The sequence below is a fragment of the Perna viridis genome, chromosome 13 (assembly GCF_037379345.1).
Source record: "Perna viridis isolate PV_CMFRI_1.1 ecotype Kerala chromosome 13, ASM3737934v1, whole genome shotgun sequence".
Taxonomy (NCBI): domain Eukaryota; kingdom Metazoa; phylum Mollusca; class Bivalvia; order Mytilida; family Mytilidae; genus Perna; species Perna viridis.
The window spans coordinates 32,841,627-32,864,011 of record NC_142457.1 but is presented as its reverse complement, the minus strand read 5'-3'; the positions used below and the strand labels follow the sequence as shown (position 1 = coordinate 32,864,011).

General features: G+C 33.2%; 1 protein-coding gene across 3 annotated transcripts in view; it reads right to left on the bottom strand.

Moving 5' to 3' along the window:
* Nucleotides 1-22,385, bottom strand: part of LOC148600391 (neurexin-3-like) — a 54,975-nt gene that overhangs the window by 20,458 nt on the left and 12,132 nt on the right. For all 3 annotated transcript variants that reach the window (XM_088558024.1, XM_088558026.1, XM_088558025.1), the window contains 10 exons: nucleotides 21,599-21,730; nucleotides 21,112-21,264; nucleotides 15,950-16,670; nucleotides 14,909-15,100; nucleotides 13,524-13,744; nucleotides 9,376-9,484; nucleotides 7,909-8,679; nucleotides 6,103-6,219; nucleotides 4,724-5,077; nucleotides 200-298 (listed from right to left, as the gene is read on the bottom strand). In XM_088558024.1, coding sequence (XP_088414150.1) covers nucleotides 200-298; nucleotides 4,724-5,077; nucleotides 6,103-6,219; nucleotides 7,909-8,679; nucleotides 9,376-9,484; nucleotides 13,524-13,744; nucleotides 14,909-15,100; nucleotides 15,950-16,670; nucleotides 21,112-21,264; nucleotides 21,599-21,730 — 2,869 coding nt within the window. The remainder of the gene's footprint in view (nucleotides 1-199; nucleotides 299-4,723; nucleotides 5,078-6,102; nucleotides 6,220-7,908; nucleotides 8,680-9,375; nucleotides 9,485-13,523; nucleotides 13,745-14,908; nucleotides 15,101-15,949; nucleotides 16,671-21,111; nucleotides 21,265-21,598; nucleotides 21,731-22,385) is intronic.

The following is a 22,385-nucleotide window of genomic DNA, read 5'->3' as shown; positions in this document are numbered from 1 at the left end:
CAATGATTTTTTACATATAAAATCTTCAACAATTTCAAATAATTCAAGAGAATTACATTGTTACAATTTCTTGCATGAAAAGTGGGGGGGGGGGGAGGATGCTCAGGACCCTCTGTAGACCCCATTTTTTGGATACATCATTGTATCTGGAGTTTTTCCCAATCACACATTTGGAGATTTCTAATAGTATTTAACAAACCTCCAATAATTCCTGTAAATGGATTCATCACATTGTTACTGGCATCGAGTCGTCCACCAATGTACACATATCTAACATCATTGAACACAGAATGGCTTTCTACAGAAATAAAATATCTGTACATTAGACACTACAGCAACACAGGAATCAACAACATATGTTATAAACAAAAATATTTACCAAAATTCATATGTTTTTCACAAATTTAGGACCAACATATGTAATAGAAAAAAAAAGCTCACTAACTTGATACCCCAAACTCCTCCATTTAATAACATACACCTTTTAACCTCCATTTTGCTTTGGATCAAAATCTAAAATAAGAGGTGCACAATGGGGAACAAGTAATAAATATTCTGTGAAAGTTTCATTCAATTCCATTCAGTGGTATAGGATGTCTCCATTTAACAAATAACTAAGTCCATGTTTTTCTATGTGAAACCCCAAAATCGATTTGGATCAAAATTTAAAATGAAAGTTGCACAATAGGCACATGCAACAAAGATTCTATGATAGTTTTATTCAATTCAATTCAGTGGTATAGGAGGATCAACGGATAAGAGATAGGGTTACCATGTCCCCATATTAACAAATGACAAAGTCCATGGTTTGCTATGTGAAACCCCCAAGTTGATTTGATCACAATCTAAAATAGGAGGTGCACAATGGGAACATGTAATAAAGATTCCATGAAAGTTTCATAAAATTCCATCAAGAGGTACAAGAGGTGTTACAGATAAGAGATGTTCTGTCTTGTCTCAGTGGTAAGGAGGACTAAAAGATTTTAAACACCTTGCAAGGTGGAGGTATAAATATATATTTATGACCAAAAAAAAAAAATAAAAAAAAAAACAAGCATGGAAAACATATAAAAAAAATCAAAGTGTAAACACATGCACGTCATATGATTTCTTGAATATTCATATGGTATATATGTATCTGGGTTTTACTATATATCACACCTCTAGACCTATATCCCATAACCACACCCCTAGACCTATATTGCATACCTTATATCACACCCCTAGACCAATATCACATACCTTCACAGACCATACTTGAAGTATAGTTAAAATATATGATACAATGAACAAGACATATTATACCGGTAGTCTGTATCACGTGCTATATCATACCTTCACCTATATGACCCTGTGGGCCGGTTGCCCTTGGGGTGATATAGGAGTCTTGGGGTTGATACAGCATGTGATACATATTTTGACATGTAATATTCAGTATATATAGACAGATTCTCCTTCATATAAGTTTAACAATGTAACTCCAGGATTTAGTAATATTAGTGATAAATCTAAAATCAAAATTATATTTAATAGTAACTCTAAACTTATCCTAAGAGTGTCCTCCACATACATACTTAACTGTTTTCAAAGTAGAAATAACCTATTGAAATAACACTGAGATATCATGAGCTATACTCATATGTTCCATTATTATTATAGTTTGGTCATAATCATGTTGTACTGATGAGTTTGAGCTAATAAAGTATTTGTATAAAAAGTAAATATGTAATTATTTGCAACTGGGAGGCCATTTAGGGTTTGCATACCTGCCTATTCAGGATCAAGTGTAGACAATATTTTATTCAGAGTCTTTGCAAGAGATATAAGCTTATATTCCCAGTCAGCATTCTATATTCCTTGAACCATAGGCAAAGTGTATCCTGAAGGATGACAGGAAATATGAGACCATATCCTCTTTGAATAACAGGAAATAAGGGACCATATTACCTTTGAATGACAGGAAATATGAGACCATATCCCTCTAAATTGACAGGAAATATGAGACCATATCCCCTCTGGATGAAAGGCAATATGGGACCATATCCCCTTTGAATGACAGGAAATATGGGACCATATCCCCTTTGAATGACAGGAGATATAAGACCAAATCCCCTTTGAATGACAGGAAATATGAGATCATATCCACTTCGAATGACAGGAAATATGGGACCATATCCCCTTTGAATGACAGGAAATATGGGACCAAATCCCCTTTGAATGACAGGAAATATGAGACCAAATCCCCATTTGAATGACAGGAAATATGAGACCAAATCCCCATTGAATTTCCCAAATAACAAATATATTCTACTGGAGTGTAATAACATTTTTGCATTTCTTTACCAATTCAATCATGTCATCAATGTCAAAGAGCAACCAAGGGAACCAAGGCCTCAGCGACAATCAAAAGAACGCAATCCAGGGACAAAGACCAGACATGGAAAACAGACACACAAAACAAAAAACATAAAGTAACTAAAATCATACAAACAAAGTAACAAAAGCAAATTAGCAACTCTGACTCCACCAAAAACTGGGAGCATGGACCAGGTGCACCAGTAGGGTAAGCGTCCTCTGCTTTTCCAGAAACACCGGCCGAGCCGCTCACAAAAAGTCAAGTCCGGGGGAGACAAACAAGGAAAGGAAAACCATGACCCGTCGAACAAATCAGCCTCCATGGTGCAGACGGACACACCACAACAATCCACGAGATCATGACAACGACCATAAAACATCTGTAGTGATGACTTTAACCTTGCAGCAACACAACCCCATCCCAGAAGCCCCTTCATTAGAGTCCCAGCGCAATACAAAAAGCCTGCAAAGCCTCGGCAAGCCCTGGCATAATGCACGAGTTGTGATATGAACACTCCATACGCATGTGCTGAAGGGATGTCGCCACAGATGACAGGCAAGTTGACAATTCTGAATGAAAAGCCATCACGTTTGTCGTAAAGTTTGGTCAATAGTCTTCCTTTACCATTGATTTCTAAGTGTAGGTCAAGATATGAGGCTGACTTTACAGTGTCTATAGTATCCCTTATCTTAAGTTCCTCGGGACAGATGTAATGCACCAAAATCCCCGAAATTAGGAGAACATGCATGTTGTTTGTGACATAACACGTTTTTTTCCCCACATTCTTATTTCAGAAGACATTGGCTTACCACATAAATATAACTGCATACTTATCTTTAACTCCACTTATATACAAAAATCAATTTTCTGATCCTCTCCCATTCCCCTTGTACCCCATAGGATATTGTCTCATATTCCCTGTCAAGCTGACCAACCATATTGCAGGATAACCAGGCATACTTCACTCCAGGAGAATAAATAAACATTTACACAAAGTATTTCATTCTGACACTGAAACTAACACCAACAAAGGGACATAACCTTTACCAAAAAATGTACTGTAAACCGAGAAATTTTTCGCAGACATTTTTTTCACAGTTACTGTGATCAATCTACTTTTGTGCAGCTTGAAGTTCGTGATTTTCCCAAAATCATATCATAATGTTCTTAAAAAAAAGTATACATGTTACAGCTCTTACTACCTAAATAGTGAAAAAAGAAACTGCGAAAATTTCATGGTTTACAGTATTGTAGTGATCACTTCATCCCAAAAATCTGTACATTCATAATGTTCCTTACCTGTAATAATAACTAAAGGTAAATTCAAAATCAAGAAAACTGAATTTCAAGCAATTCATTCAGAGATTCTTATTTTTGCAACTTATGCCATGCTGATTAAGGCCAAAAAAATATAATGTTGAGTTTCCAATCACCCCTTTAAAATTTTGTAGGGTTGGTAGATAGGGATTTCTCTTATTTTAATTTTAATTTTTAATTTTTAAATGAAATATGTGTGACACCAAACTCAGAATACAATAAAAAAACAAATCTGCAAAGTTAAAATATGTAACAGACATAGTCCATCGCCAAGAGCACATCCACATGTATGTTTACAATCGATTCTAAATATAAAAAACCAGTACCTCTAACTTTTGTTTTTCTATCTAGGCAAAAAAAAAATATCTTTGGATTTTTTAAAAATTCTTTTTCTTCTGTTATACAGTCGGCAGGCTTTTTAATAACTTTTTTTTAAAATTCACAAATAAAAACTTTTGGGTAGTGGGGTCTGAAGGAGGGTTGGTAGGGTGACCGGAAATATAACAATTTTTTTTAGGCCTAAACATGCAAAAGTTGAATGCAAAATTTTGATGAAATATCTCAAGAGACTGTTCGCTATATTTCAATCTTTGCAATATAAAACTAAAAATCCTCTAAATTTAAAGTTTTCATTTCATGTATATATCATGAAAACAAGCTTTCAATCAATATTAATATAAAATGCAACATATACCATCATGTAATTTAGCGAATACTGTAAATGACCTTTTAACCTTTGAAACAGCTCATGTGGGAAAGTTTAACATAATTGCAAATTTTGGGTGTAAAAACTCATTTATATTTTTTTACAGAAAATGTAGAAAAAAGAACTAATACGGTGTAATTTAGCCAAAAACCTCCCAAATATCTTACATTTCTATGTAGGAGATTCTAAATGTTTCATTGATTTTGTGGGACTCTCTCCCCTAATGTTGAAGGGTAAAAAGGTATGTAAATGGATATCTTTTTACTGTTTTAAACTCTTAATTTTCTAAAAAGAACAATCCCAACAAAAGTTTCCACTAGATTTTAAGATAAAAATGTACATACGCTGATGAGCATTGGTTATCTGTTGTCCATCAACTGTCAAAAAGCCTCCATCAGCTGTTCTGGTGAACTGTACCACATGGTACAACCCATCATTCAACTTGGAATCAAATCTCATCCTCTGCTCACCACTACCGGTGTTGTAAATAGCCACAAGGTAACCATTTTCTAGTCTCAGTTCTATATACTCATTAGTACCACTGCTATCAATCCTCATCAAGATTCCGTCCTTTTCGTACGTCATGAAACCAAAGGCAAGGTTGTCCTCTGCTGAGTTCTGTGCATTTATCAAGTCAAACTTGATGATACCATATTCTTTGTTAACAAGATTTCTATTAAAGTACACACCAACTGGGTCTGAAAGTAAAAAAAGAGTTCTTTAAGTAGTACACACTAACTGGGTCTGAAAGTATAAAAAAAATAAATTTAACAAGGAGTTGTCCAACAATTTCGACTTATGAAGACTTTGGTAGGACTTATCAGCAATTGAAGGTTTCTTTCTATCTATCTGTAATAGTTTTCAAGATATTGGCTAAAAACTGTATACAAAAAGAAAAGAAAAAAGAAAAAAAAAGTTATTTTTTACCTTTCAAGGGCAATAACACTTACAAGGAGTCGTCTAACAACATTGACCCCTTCTAGACTTTTGTAGGCCTTATAATAAGAATCATTTCAGCAAATGAAATAATTTGGCTAAACCTAACAGTTTTTGAGATATAATGTGCGAAAAACTACTGTCCTTTATTTATTTTTTTTAGTAATGGCAGCCATGGTTTTTGATGAATCAATAATCCCCACATCAGTTCTATGCAGGATATCCCAAGAAACATTCTTACCAAGTTTGGTTCGACTGGTCTAGTAGTGTCAGAGGAGAAGATTATGGAAAGAAATAACATTAAAAATTGCCAAAAAAGGTAAAAAAAGGGCAATAACTTCAACATGGCTTAACAGATGGAAACGAAAAACGGACCTTAGATAGATCTCATCATGTTGATGATTTACTCAAGCCAAAATTTGGCTTAACCCAACGATTTTGGAGATATATGCGAAAAACTACTGTCTGAATCCTTTGTTCTATTTTTAGTAACAACGACCATGTTTTTAGATGGATAAAAAATTTCGAAATGAGTTCAATGCAGGATACCCTAAGGAACATTCATAATAAGTTTGGTTCCAATTGGTCAAGTAGTGTCAGAGGAAAAGAGTTTAGAAGACCCATTGATCTGCAAAAGCTTGAAGTTTAGATATAACAGTAGTATATTTGGGTTCTGTTAAGTTTGGTTTCACTGTTAAATGTGATTGAACAGAAGAAAAAAAATTAAATTAACTGAAGTGAAATGTGTTTTGCCGTAAAGTCAATTCATATTAATAGACCAACTTACAATCAAGACATCTGGGTCCAAAGTAACCAGTCAAATCACACATACATCGTGGTGAATCAAAACCTGGTATACATAATCCTCCATTTGCACACAAATCGGCAGCACAAGCTTTAATTTCTGTGGAAATAAAACAAAGATTGTTATATACTAACAAGGTTTTATGTCCATGGGGTGTCAATTTTAGTAGATTTTGTGTGTACGGTAAACCAAGAAAATTTGGTTCCAAACGAAAAAGGAATTTCGCATTTGTTTGTATGATACAGAGTTGTCAAATCCACAAATTCAAGAATCTAGGAATGGATCATTTTCCCCTTAACCACGAAAACTGGTACCCACCAATGGAAATACTGTCACATTAGATTCTCCTTCAGTAATAATTTTTTACAGAAAATGCAGAAAAAAGAACTAATATGGTGTAATTTAGCCAAAAACCTCCCAAATATCTTACATTTCTATGTAGGAGATTCTAAATGTTTCATTGATTTTGTGGGACTCTCTCCCCTAATGTTGAAGGGTAAAAAGGTATGTAAATGGATATCTTTTTACTGTTTTAAACTCTTAATTTTCTAAAAAGAACAATCCCAACAAAAGTTTCCACTAGATTTTAAGATAAAAATGTACATACACTGATGAGCATTGGTTATCTGTTGTCCATCAACCGTCAAAAAGCCTCCATCAGCTGTTCTGGTGAACTGTACCACATGGTACAATCCATCATTCAAAATATTTCATCACTTTAGATGGTTAAATAAAGATTTTCAACATGTTAGCTTCAGTGAGCATATTAAAATCTTAATTTTATGAACGAAAGTGGAGAAATAGTTCAAATCAAGAAAAGGTTGATGGAGAATCGGCATCTCCAATTTAACCAGTAGAAAACTGGGAAAATGTAAAACAATACTGAAACTCTTCAGTTACTTAAATAACAGTGTAAGCAACTACTTTTTTGTTTATAGCAATGAGAAGTGAGTTATTTTGGAATGAGTGATGAGTGAGTGAGTAATGAGTAATGAGTGGTCAGTGATTGAGCAATAAGCAGAGTGTTTGAGTGAAGAGTAGTAAGTGATAAGCAAACAAGTGATGAGAGGTCAGTTATTGAACTATGTGTGGCGAATGACTGAGCAATAATTTCAATGATTGCCCTTCAAGGCCAATAACTCTTACAAGGAGTCATCTTTCAACTTTTAACCAATGGAGATAAACCTTGAAATAACTGGCTTTACCTTTTTGTTCTATAAATTGACATGGTAGCTATGTTTTTAAATGGACCAAACATCCAAATGCAATTTCAGTGGTGGATACCCTTAGGAACATTAATGCAAACTTTCATTAATATCTGTAAAGTAGTTTTTTGAGAGAAGAAGATATCTAAAGAATAGTTAAACGACAAAAATGACAACAAAGACATATGACAACAACGATCAAAGGGCCAAGTGAGATAAAAATAGTGGTACATTGTAAACGATAAATTTATCTGCCCTGGAATGTTCATTTACAGAGCATTTCAAAGAAATTTAAACACATTTTACCAAAATAGACATGGAAAATCTTGTTTTGTACCTTGATTTGGATGGTAGAAATAGTCAAATTATACAGTCAAAGTGGTGGGTTACATCAAAGCATTTTTATCCACTGCCTGATTCTTACAATCACTGATACTTAATGATCAACTATAATAACAGTGTAAGCTATAGCTTGTATGACTTCATCTTACTTAAATTTTCAATTCTTTTTAAAATCCTTTTATCAAAACAATTATTTTCCAAAACTTTACCATCAATTGCTGGTTTCCTGTTAAGAACTTACCTGTACATTCTGACATCACTGAAGCCTGGTTGTTTGCTGTAGAGAACAGATCAGGTGACTGGCCATTCAGATCAACAGAAGCCATACATCCCATGAAACCATAACGAGACTTGATGTTTGATAGTACAGCTGTATCCCTAAACATGGCTGTTGGAAGTCCTCCAATGTACAGGTACCCAGTCAGTTCAAGTTTCTGGTCACCAGGAATCTCAACATCCCGAGATGTGCCATCCACCATGACTCGGTAGTAATGTTTTCCACCTTGTGTAAATTCTCTAACCTCAAACATGTGCCAAGCATTGTCGTTGATTTTCTCAGGTGTGGAAATAATGACTCTCTTTACACCATAACCATTATTAAACACAAAATTGAGGTAGCCATCTACAATTTCTATAGCAATGAATTTATTTCCTGTTCCTTTACTGTACAAGATAACCCCAGAATCCTCTTTCGTCTTAAAATTGAAAGTGAGGCGGAAGCTGAGGCCCATGTAAAGTGGACTAAGTTGGGAGTAGACTTCACGACTGGCATACGTAACTGGTCTATAAATAAACTTATTCAGCTGTCCTTGGTTCTTGATCCAAATTATTTTGATTGATGATCCTGGAGACTGTGTGCGAAGCTCAGAGAACAGGTCTGTCCTGTCCCAGTAGAAACTCTGTGCCAGACCAAGATAGTTAGGGTGGTTTTCTACAGAAATTCCAGAGTCACCCACTCCTCCAAAATAAATCTTATCATAGCGTAGGTAGAAATTCTCTCCATTGATGGTCTCTGAAAAACAAAATATCATATTAACTGTAATTGATACAATATCAGTAAAATAGTCTTAACAAGGTGTACCCCTAAGCTGAATAGTCTTAACAAGATGTACCCCTAAGCTGAATAGTCTTAACAAGGTGTACCCCTAAGCTGAATAGTCTTAACAAGGTGTACCCCTAAGCTGAATAGTCTTAACAAGGTGTACCCCTAAGCTGAATAGATGAATATTCAACACTGAATTAAGTGTAAACCAAACCCAGAAAAATCTGAAATCCTGTCTAAACCAGAAGCATTTTAAAGTCCTGTAGATCAATTTAACCATAATTTGAACCTTGGTAAACCAAACACCTATCCAAATAAGGGTAACAACAAAATTACAAGAGACTTATCCAATTCATAATCAAGTCAAGTCCAAAATAAATCTGACAAAATAGATATTATACCAGTGGCACAGCTGGTACCACAATAGTGCTGACTTAGTACAGGCATTTAAAATGAAATGGTGGGTTTAATCTAGTTTTTACAGTGTGCTAAACCTCCCTCTTTCATTGCAGCGTGAATATACTAGTGGTGATTAAAAACTATTTGCATGCTATTTTCATAATTGTCATAATTTTGGACTTGACTTGATTATGATTGGGTAATTTTTCTGTTGTCCATCAATAATTAAAAAAAAAGTTTTATTTTCAAAGTCAATAAAGAACTTACTAATTACTGGTCTTTCAGAGTCAACAAACATTTCAAGATGGCTGCCACGTCTTTTTATAAATAGATTATGCCACTGGTTGTCGTTCAACTCAGAACCAACATAAAATACCTACAAACATAAAACAATAATGTTAACAGAAGAAATAGTGCAAAAACAATATGTCTCAACCAAATCATCAGTTTTCAGTCCACTTTATCATTTTTCACTTGTTCTTACTGCCTGAGATTTACTATTTCAGGCTACTGTCAAGATACAATATATTTCCAATGACATCAGATATACTGTGGTATCACACAATATTAACATCTGTTTTGAATGTCTCGATAGAACATCATATTTTGATAAAAATTTGAATTTACATTGTAAAACATAGATGTAAACATGCATGCAAAAAGTTTGATTATTTTTTTCATTGACCCTCTGAACTTAACTGCATGGCATTTAAAAGGGGATATATCTTTTTCTCATTTCTGTCACAAGAATACTCCAGAGTAAACTACATTTGAAAAATATAATAAAACAAATAGTTCCTGATACTGTTGATCAAATTGGACTATGTGGACAGGTTGGTCCCCCTAGGAAATGAAATGGCCAACTGCATTATCAACTATACATTAATTAAGTACTAGTCAATATGAAATTCAGACACTGCCCATTATAGAGGTGATTCATGGTGTAGAAAAACCCATCCAACAAATGATACTTTTTCAGTCTACATATGCTATATTTTTATGCAATGATAGTTCCTTCTGTATACAGATCTGTATTTTTGAAAAAAAAAACCATACATTCTCATTCCACTAAAAACAACCTAATTAAATTAATTCATGTGATTCAAAATAGAAGTTAAATGATTGGTTTGATGAACCAACGATGAATAGGAACCTGACTGGTGATCAATTGAAATTACAATTATAGTTGTACAGATCAGTACATGAGAATATTCCTTCATGAAGCATTTATAAGAAGGATACAATGATTTTATAACATGCAATTATAATGTGGAACTTAATTATACAATATTTGTCAAAGAAAACCATAATTCAATAACTATATATTATTCACATATGCAGCCAAAAATGCTACAAATGAGTATCGTATGAAGTACAGGATTATCATATGTATTAAGTGTGATATGATTAACATGTTTCAGTTTACTTATGATTTTCATATGATTATCACATGACAATTATATGTTTTTTACAAACATATGATAATTATTTGTTAGCAAGCCAATAGTTACATATAAGAATCACATGGTAATCATGTTTTTTTCCATAATTATAAGACTGTCATATCAGATGTTAATCATCATATGAATCAAGCAACATATGATTATCATATGTGGCACTTCATGCTATGTAGGTTTTTTTTTACAGTTGAAATTTTAGTAAGGTGTATTCTTCCTTACCATTCTTAATATGCAATTTTTCATTTTCCCTCTTCCAATTTTTGATAATAATTTAAACATAATGAGGCTTCTTTTATCATGGAGTTTAGAAAAGCTTTGTAAAAAAATTGGTATAGATTAAAGATTTGAGGTTTAGGGAGTAAATGTAACTATTGCTGAAAGAGTAGCATATGAAAGATTTCAGGTACGGTATCTTGTAATACACCAAGAACACATGCAAAAGATACACATATATATTTTTTTGGTCGTTCCCTCCATGGGACTTGAACTTGTACCGCTGTGACATCAATGGCAATATTGCCTGTACAAAGTCCAGTATCCTAGATCACTCGGCCAGCTAGGCTATATAAAGCTTCCGCTGGTAAGGTCATTCTTCTTCACAGAAATAATCTAGGGCTGTAACTTAATACACGATGTATGGTAGTACAGGACAGTTCATTTAGGTGTTATTATGTAGGATACAGGATAAATTAATGATGCATGTCACAACAAATCAATATTATACAAATGTCTCAGAATGTGACATCTCAAAATGTGATGACTCTATTTGCTACACAGCTCCATTGGATCACATTGATATACAGAAGAGAATGTAAGCACAAAAGGGTCTGAAAATTCCCAATGATGGTAGAACTGCCAATCTGCAAAGCAAACTTTACATCAATCCCTTTGTGGGACTCAAAACTCGTACTGCTGTAACATATATGGCAACACTGCCTGCACAAAGTCTAGGAGAAAGGAAAAAGTTCCATAGGACCCCTTTTGGCCCCATAATTTGGGCATTTTTGAAAATTTGATTAAGGCTGATTTCTAGATAGTAGTAGTAAACTAATATGGTTGCAAACACAGAATATAAGATGTTTTTGACGAGATTTATGATGTTATTCCAGAAATAACAGTATGCGTTTAAGTAACTTTTACAAAAACTTTGAACTTTTTACATTTCTGCATTTTTAAGATGGTTTTTATGGAATGGAAGTGGCCACACATCTGTTGACTCAAGATATTTTTACATGAGTTGTAACTGACAATTATACACAAAATATATGAAGCATGAGCCATTGTTAAATGAGTGAAAAACTGCACAAAATTTGGTGTTTTCAGGACTTTGTAACAGATTTTCCCATTCTCAGCCATGTTTGAAGGGCATATATGACTGTTTATGTCAAATATTTACCATAAATTAATCAAATCAACTATAATACACAGTAAAGAGCTGGAGATACAAAACAAAATTATCCTCATGTAGACTTTGTTTTTTAGACCAAATTTTTGCCCTTACCGAACCAACCTCTTTTAGGAGAAGTGAGGGGAGGATATTCCCTCTCTACTCACTATGAATCTGCCCCTAAGAATAAACTAAAGTTATTGTACTTCTAAGCCTTATCATGATCAACGAAGGAAATGATGAAGAAATAACTAAGAAAGAAAGATTAAGAAATAACCACCACCATGACATACAATACCCTATTCCTGTCCACTAACCACCACCATGACATACAATACCCTTTTCCTGTCCACTAACCATCACCATGACAAACAATACCCTATTCCTGTCCACTAACAGCCCATACACACCCAAATACAGTGGAACCTGGGTAAACTGAACTCATTTTCGATTGTGTCTGGTTTAGACAGTTTTTTTTAGGGTTCAGTTTAGACAGGTTTGATCGTACAAAGTTTCTTACCGTAAGTGGGACCTAACAATAAGGTTTAATAAATTTTAAAATGACAAAATTAAACTCCATAACTGAACTGGAAAGAGTGAAAATTGACACTGTCACTGAAATATACTTATACCTGCTCATGCATTGCAAATAGTAAAAGCTGAAATATTTTGAATGTCTAAAATGAATACAGTACATATCATAATGAACTACATGTTATGTAAATGATTTTTAATCCTCATATTAAACTTTACAGCACAGTGCTGGTAGTAAGATAGCACAGTGCTGGTAGAAAGATAGCACAGTGCTGGTAGTAAGATAGCACAGTGATGAGGTAAATAGCACAGCACTCTAACCTGATAGCACTATAATGTGTAGCACTTTATGGGCCTGAGGAGAACAATGATATATTCTGGTATATTTTGCAAGTCTCATTACATGGCCATGTGATTTCATGAGATTTGTCCAAAACTTCCATTCCTAGGAAGTATTTGTTTATGTAGTAAAAACTAAAAACTTATCCAAGAAAACCCCTTATGCATAAATACAGTGTTAAAATATGATGCCTAACTATTTTTATACTGTGATAAGTTTAGTAATAGTGTCAAAAAGAAATTCTGATAACCATGCATCATACTGGTATATAAATTGGCCACTGGTCTTGAATGCTGAACAAATCTAGAATAAAACTAGACTTACAATCCTTATTATAGACCACTATGGTTGTTTTCAACAGTTTTTACAAATTGAATAGACCATCATGGTCGTTTTCCAACTCAACAGTTTTTACAAACTGAATTGACCATCATGGTCGTTTTCCAACTCAACAGTTTTTACAAACTGAATAGACCATCATGGTTGTTTTCAATTTTTTTGGTTTTTACCCCGATATTGCTATTTGTTATACATACTATTTCTTTTGATTAAAGTCTAGACGTTATCAGTAATTTTGTTATTACCTTTCTAGTGATTGGTTGACTGACATTGATAATTGGCAGCTTCAATTTCAATAACAAAACTAACAAAAATTTCATAAATATTTTTATGTATTATTGAAAATTCTTTTTACCTGAGGAGCTTGACCTTCAACCTTTATCGTGACCTGGATTCGTCCATTAACTAGTTCAGCACGCATATAATCATCACTAATACTAGAGACTGTTTGAAAGAGGAAAGCGTTACGCAGGAAACTTTTAAATCTGAGCGAAATGTCATTGGTATGGGATTCCCTGTGATTTAAATATCTGTAAATCAGGTACCCATTGCCTTGGAAACCACCAATAACAGCAACTGCAAACAGATATCAAATTTGTCAATATAACATTTGGTTTTAAGGTCAAACACGAAATTGTACACATTGTCTTGCTAGGTATACCCCCCACTCGTGCATGAAGTTGAAATTGAATAGCATCAAAAATTTCTAACTATATGCCCCATTTATATAAAGCCACACAGCAAATTTGAAATCAAGCTATCCATATGGAACTGACATAATGGCAATAAGGTGATTCCAATATACAGTCCTTGAACCAATCTGTGCACAATAATTTGACAGATCAATGCCTGCTGACTAATTGATCGCTGATGGATTGACAACCAATGACCTGTGACCAATCTGATCACTGTTTTTTATGTAAAATGACAGATGATATGTTAAAAATAAAACAAATAAAAAATAAAAGTATAAATTGATGTTTGAAACTATTGGATCATGTAAATATGTGTAAAATTGACAAAGAAAACAACAAAAACTGTAAAATATATTGACCACTCTGTGGTCATGTGATGTGGTCACCAGTTTTATGGATCCATTTGACAGATCAAGGACTGATCGGTGATCGATGATCGATAACAATTGTTGTTGCACAGATTGGTTCAGGTACTGTACCACTTACACTGTTTAAGGATTTGTAAAATCTTCAGACTTTTATTTGTTTTTTAGAGAATGGACCAATTTTAAACATTGACAAATTCGGAAAAAAGGTGTTTAATCCTATAGTAAAAATTACTTGTTTTAACAGTTGAATTAAAAATAAATTACATAAAAAAACAAAGATAGAAACAACTACATGTATCACACCTTGTCAGTTATATACACCTGTTTTGTCATGATACATGTACATGTAGTTGTACCTACATGTATATGCATCAGTTGATATGTATACTTTATGTTGTTAATAACCTAAACAAGTATTGTCTTGTTGAAAAAGATAGCCGATGCAGTAAAATTTTGTTCTTATTACTTAAAAGTTTCATTTCATTCAAGAAAATAACATGGCACGCAAAATCAATTTTAAATACAGATTTTTCGAACGCCACTGAGTTATCAGCATTTGGCAATCAGGGAACAGAGTTGTGATCAGGTGACTTGCGTTTCCATATAAGAGCATCCTTGAGGTCAAACGGTAAAAAGCGAAACTATATCGACTGTGTCGTAAAAAGCCTACTACTCACAATTTTCACACCTGGTCCCAGACCAATTAGTGCCAGCACAGTCACAGTAGTACCTGCCGACCCCGTTGTAACACAGACCATTCAGACATGGGGTGCTGATCTCACACTGTTTGTTCATATCTACACATCCCAATCTTGTAAAGTCGGCAGCGATCCTGGGAAGTTCTGTGATTGGTCCAAACATATTGGTGTCTGAAATAAAATACATGTGAGACTAAAAACACAGTGAAACCAGTCTATGTTGAAACATTTTTGGACTTGTTTTGTTTTATAGAGGAGTACAGTTAACAAAAGTTTTATGTACATTTCAATTGATATACAGGACTTTGAAATGTGTCCAGTTTAGACAGGTTTCAAGATTAGTCAGGGATTTGATTAGACAGGTTTTCAGATTACTCAGGGTTTGGTTTAGACATGTTTTCAGATTACTCAGGATTTGGTTTAGACAGGTTTTCACATTACTCAGGGATTTGATTAGACAGGTTTTCAGATTACTCAGGGATTTGATTAGACAGGTTTCATTGTATTTGGAATTCACATTTCAGACAAAATCCACAGATCAATTATAAGGAAATGTGAAATTTTAACATTAGCCTTTAATAACTTTAAAATATTTATATGAATAAAGTTTTTAGACTTTCAAAGCTGTCTTATTGGGTTAAGGTCTATACAGTTCCAAGCTTGGAACAATGTCTGACATAAAACTCATTGCACATGTTGCAGAAAGTCTTATCTGAAAATGTCCACTATTTGTCATGCAATATGTGATTTGAATAATTACCTGAACATTTTGAAAGAGTTTAGGGATGAAGACTTTATTTAGAAAAGGAGGGAGTGTGTATTCCAGAGGGGTTCTATAAAAAAAAAGTGTTCCAGGGTAGTGTTTGCTAATTTTTCCTATAATTTGCATGAAATTATACTAAAATTTTCCAACGAGTTGGTTTTAACCCCCAGACTTCCCATCCTAGATCTACTACTATGGTCATCTGCTGCGAGAAGTAAACAAACATTTGATAATAATATATATAGTATTAAACTTACTTGTATTTTCTAGTTTCAAATCACTGAAGCATCCAAGGAACGTACTCACATCCGACCATATGTACCAAGATTTAAATCCTGAAGGCATTCCTCCTAAATAAATACCATCATTAAAATAGGCCCCATTTACTTCAGTATTTGTCAAATCAAGTACCTGTTGAATTCCGTTAAATGAAATATACAATTGGCGATCTCTAACTTCTAAAATTACATTCTGCCAAGTGCCGTCATTCACCATTACATCTGAAATCAGCACACGTTGAGTTTTGGAGGCAAAATCCGAAATGAAGTAGAGCTTTCCGTCAAAAATTTCAAATGCCATAAACAGTTGATTGGTAGCTCCTTTCCTCCTCATGAATAGCAGAATACCTTTTGATTCAAGAGTTCTGAATCGGAAGGAGATTTTTCCACCAGAACGAAGATCAACAAATGAATTCTCATTAATATGCATAAGGCCAGTTTTAATAATAGAAATTGTATTGATCAGTGTGATCACAGTTGGTCTTGGTGGACGGGTGACTGGTGGTCGTGTAATTGGAGGGCGGGTCACAGGTGGGCGGGTCACTGGTGGGCGGGTTACTGGTGGTCCTGGTGTGATTGGCTGGCCTGGGACAATGATGTCTATTCCTGTGCTCCCACCAGAACCTCCGTGGATTTGAGAAATGTACTGCATCAAACTTATACGAAGCAGGAGATTTGGTAAATTTTTCACATACAAAATCTGAAAAATAAAATGAAAATAATGTAGCTAGAGTAGCATTTCAAAGACAAAACAAAATTAGATGTTATTTGTCTGTTATTAGTATTTGCCTATATAAAAGATGTTATATTATTATAGCAGCAATTATTGAAAATTCTGTCAGTGACATTTGTGAGATAAATTAAAAAAAAGGCAAAAAAATAAAAGTGGCATTTTTAATTAGTTTGATCTTTTTTCTGCATGATTGATTCAATGATGAACACAGAGCATACTAACATAAAGACTGAAATTCAACAAAATATAATAAAAAAAAAACCCCGACCATTTGACTTCTACAAAACTAGGATCAAATCTGATATAGAATTATTGGCCAAGATATAAATCCAAGTAAGAATGCATGTGCATCCAAAGCAATAATATACTGTGGAAGTACTATTGTTTGTGGGGTACCAATTTTCGTGGATTTCATGGGTAATGTAAAGCATGAAACTGGATTCCCAATGAAAAGGATTAACTTTAAATTGTATGAAAGGATTATCGAACCACAAATTCAAGAATCCATGAACTTGTGCTTTTCCCCAAAACCACGAAAATTAAAACCCACCAATATAAGTACTTTCACAATATCTCCCCCCTCCCCCTCCATAATAAATCAAATGGTTCATCCTTGAGTATTGTTCTATATATTCCTACATATTCAGTTACTACAATAACAATTGTCTAAGTACTTCTCTGTCTAAGAATCAGACAAAATGTGTTTAAGATATGGTACATAAAGAAAAAAAAACACAGAGATGCTATTGCATTATCAAAGTATTTATGCCTTATAACCTTCAGAAATAATCATCAAAGTGTTTATACTATTTATGCCTTATAACCTTCAGAAATAATCATCAAAGTGTTTAAAGTATTCATGCCTTATAACCTTCAGAAATAATCATCAAAGTGTTTAAAGTATTCATGCCTTATAACCTTCAGAAATAATCATCAAAGTGTTTAAAGTATTTATGCCTTATAACCTTCAGAAATAATCATCAAAGTGTTTAAAGCATTTATGCCTTATAACCTTCAGAAATAACCATCAAAGTGTTTAAAGTATTCATGCCTTATAACCTTCAGAAATAATCATCAAAGTGTTTAAAGTATTCATGCCTTGTAACCTTCAGAAATAATCATCAAAGTTTATACAGTCTGCCTTAAGATATTGATAGGTCAAATTTAGTTGAAATTCACTTTAGAAAAATGACAGGAAAACTTTTTAAAATAAGATGCTCTTGAAGAGCCTGAATTGCTCACCCGACAAACCATATCCTATTAACTAAGTAAGTAAAGTTATCATGTTTTGTTACCATGTTTGATAAAAAATTGCTGAAAAAGAGCATATATTGAAGAATGCTGTAAGTTCAAAAGAGTACCAAGGCACTGTAAAATGTTGGAAATGCCTTCAAAGTGTTTTTAGAATGTCTGGAAAAAATTTGGGCAGGGGTTCCCCTATGCCCTGGTATTCTACCAGCTTTGAGGGGCATTAGCCCAGTATAGATTTGCTGAAAGAGAACATAAATTGAAGTTAAACCACGGCTATCCAAAATTTTCATCATCACCATTCATATCAGGAGACCATGTTTACCATATAAACCAATTATCGTTGAAATCAAGCAAGAAAAAAAATTAGCAGAAAAATGGCAGCCAAGAACAATCTTTCGTCATCACCATTCAACTTAAAACACCTGAAGATGGAATCTGAGCAACTGGTGAAAATGGTCATAAAAAATGGCTGCCTAAAAAATAAATTCTATACTGCCGGTCAACTCAGATTATCATGTTTATCTTACGGGTAGCTTTCCTTTTCATTATTCTTCTATAGTTGAGGGAAAAAAAGCAAAAAATGCATTTTGATCCCTGTGTTCTATTTTTAGTAATGTTCTTTTGACCGATGAAAAATTTTAAATGATCAGTTTATGGAGAAACCCTAAAAAAAATTATGCCAAATTTTGTTTCAATTGGTTTCAGAGAGTTTTACACATTAAAATGACAAAAAAAATCTGTTTCAGGGGCCATAAATCCTACAACAGGCAACAAATAATTTTGAAAATTTTGGCAAAGGTCGTTCTACTGATGATGAACAATATTACTCTCCATCAGCATTTGGCTGAATTCAACGTTTTTTTGAGCTATTTGCAAAAAAACTGTATTTGGACCCCTTTGTTCTATTTTTAGTAACAGCTGCCATGTTCTATCATCAATCAAAAATCCAAATGGTCACTTTGTGTAAGATACCCTAAACAAGAGCCCAGGAGCCTATATTGCTCATCTGGTTAAATTTTTGCCTTTCAAGAGCAATTACTCTAACAAGGACTTGCCTGACAATTTTGACTCCATGAAGATTTTGGTAGGACTTTACAGAAGGATCATTACATTAATTTTCAAAGTTTCATTCTATTTGTATTATAGTTTTCAAGATATTGGCTGAAAACTGCTAAAAACACAATTCTTTGCCTTACAAGGGCAATATCTCTTACATGGATTCGTCTGACCACTTTGATCCCCGGAGACTTTTATAGGCCTTATGATAAGGATCATTTCAGCAATTAAAAGATATTTGCTAAACCTCAAGGTTTTAGAGATATATGCACAAAACTAGTGTCTGACCCTATGTTCTATTTTTAGCAACAGTGGCATTGTTTTTTTTAACCGATCAAAAATCAAAATGGTCATTTTGCTAAGGATACCCTTAAACACAAAAATACCAACTTTCATTGAATTCTGTAAAGTAGTTTCTGAGAAGATTTTTTAAAGTAATAACATCAAAAACAGCAAAAAAACATCCAAAAATGGCAATGACTCTGACTTGGGTCAACCGATCTTCACCAAAATTACATTACAGATAGATCTCATTATGTTGAACACTTTTTCCATGCCAGAAATTGGTTAAACCTAATGGTTTTGGAGATATATGCAAAAAACTGCTGTCTGACCCCTATATTCTATTTTTAGTAACAGCGGACATGTTTTTTAACAGATCAAAAATACAAATGGTCCTTTTGTGCAGGATACTCTAAAAAACAATAAGATAACTTTCATCCAAATCCGTTCAGTAGTTTCAGTGGTAAAGATGTTTGAAGCATTGTTGATGACAACAATGATGATGGACCCTAAGTGATGACAATAGCTCATGTTGCCTACGGCCAGGTGAGCTAAAAAAGCAGTTCAAAGTTATCTACATAAAAGTCAAAGATGCTTCAAGATAAATTTAAATAGAATTTTGGCTGTTTTCTAGATGCATTGTATAAATCTGAGGCAAAAAGACAAAAACTGAGAAAAACAATTTGCAAACCATTGCCTGATTCTTACATAGAATGATACTGTAATCTAATCTAGCATAAAGAACTTAGGAGGAAAATATCTATCTAAGAACCAAATGGAAGTTAATACAATAAATACAAAAATAGTTTTGTTTTGAGTGACACAACACTGAAAAATATGTACATATCTTCAGTGCTTTTAAAATAGATTTTAAGCTGCTATAAAAAATGAATCATGAAGTTTAAACAATAATTTGGAAAATCAAAATCAAATTGTAAAATTAAGTTTAAACATTAAGTTTCCAATGTTGGTGTGCCAAGAATACTTGTTCAATTTTTGCCTTACATTAATAGGGGTGGTTAAGGCCTTATAAAATTAGTTTTCAATTTGCAATATTTAAATGATTATTAACAACAATTTATTAATGTTAAGATTTTTGTGAAAGAAATTTTTCAATCATTTACATGCACAGAAAAAATTCCAAGTTTCTGATTATCAAGAATTGGTGCTGGTAGTCCTCTAAATAATTCAGAAATAGTTCAGACAGACAGAAAGAAGGATGAAAGAAAGGGAAGAACTATAAAACTCCATAAAAAAGGGGGATAATAAATAAGTAAAATTTTCAATTAATGCATTGAAAAGTAAAACTATATGATATATAAATTTCAAAAATTGAATGAGACTTTAGTTCGTAATTCAATAGTGTGGTTATTTTTTTAAAAACATTTTTATTCTGCCAGATCCTTGGATTGAATACAGTTACTACAGCTGCATACAAGGTATAGGCAAAGAAAAAAAACCTTAGTTAATCCACCTGTATAACTTCTTTTAATCAAAGCATCTATATCAGGGTGGAACCACTAATAGAAAGAAATATTGGATTTTAAAAGAGTGAAGAGCTTTGCAATAAATATGTTCTGAAATTATTGCATGCATTGATTATTACAATTTTTCCATCTCCATCTCCACTTGTGTGATTTCCAAATTTTGAGAAAATGTTCAAGAAGCTACTTCAAATGTGCTGTAATATATAAACACCTCCCCCTTCCATTAAAAACAAATCATTGCTCCCTTACAGTTATAAAATCTTTGAAACAGTAAATACCACTGTGAAGAAAATTTGTGCACTAGATTTTCTAAATATAAATGGTGCTATTACCTTGGTAATTCCACCATTGTAGCTCTGTGTAATAACAGAGTCTGTGTAGTCAATTGGAGTACCTCCAAGATAGATATCTCCACGTCCAATCAGCTGGATCTCACGGTGTGTTGTAATGGAACCAACAAATTCATCGTCAATATAGAAACGAATCTGAAAATTGATGATTTTTTCATATTACCTATAATTTACGGGATTCTCCTCAGTTCAGAAAATAATGTATCCACTGTCCAAATTCTTATGTTATCAAGCATTGGAGAATTTTTACCACTTAAACAAACTGTTTATCTTTAAACATTTGTTCTAAATGTAATGAACAGTTCTAAGTTACAAACAGAGGTTGAAATGAACACTTTACTGCTATACCACACCAAGGAAAATAACATGAAGGACAAAATTAAAATCTTCTACAAGATTCTATTATCGAATCAACAAATTAAATATAAATTTTTTGATACTTTATAACCATGGTTACATATATATTTACCACTTTGCCGATTCTCTCCATCCTGAAGGTGTGCCATGACCAATCGTTCAGGTCCTTAATTTTACGTGAACTTAGTTTAATTTCTTGAATTCGATTATTTCCTTCATCAATGTGGAACATGAGGTAACCATCCTAGGAAAAAGTACATTAGACCTCATATAAAAGTACACACAACCTTTCAAAACTTTTTATTAAAGAAAAAAACAAATCAAGTCAAAGGGACAAACAAAGTAATATACAACAACAAAATATGCATCAACTTTGTATATTCTTTTATAAAGACAAAAAATTAAGTGCATGTATCAATTTATGAAGAGAGGCCTTTTAACTTTATATGAGACATTTTTATGTGTTAAATTCTAAGAATTATATTAGAATTGTAGTATTGTAAGTGAAAAATCAACAATTAAGCTAAAGTAGACAACAGCTCTCGTTAGCAACATAAAATTATATCTAATTAATAGGAAAAAAATTCTATAAATAATTTGAAGAAGATGATTTGGCTTTCATAAAACAGTCTCAAGTTGTGGTTTTCCTCAAATTTTTAATTTCAAGTGATCTAATTGGTTAAAATTTGAATAGGGGAAGAATTTGAGCATGTTGAGGAAAATCTTAATTTGAGATTTTTATGAAACCAGCCTGTTGTTGCTTTATACAATGCAAAGATTATGAATGAATTTAAAAAGAAAAACTGATTAATTATGCAATGATAATTAATAAGATATTTTGAAATATGAAGTACCACTTCATCTAAGAATCATGCAAAATGTGTTACATGGTTGGAAAC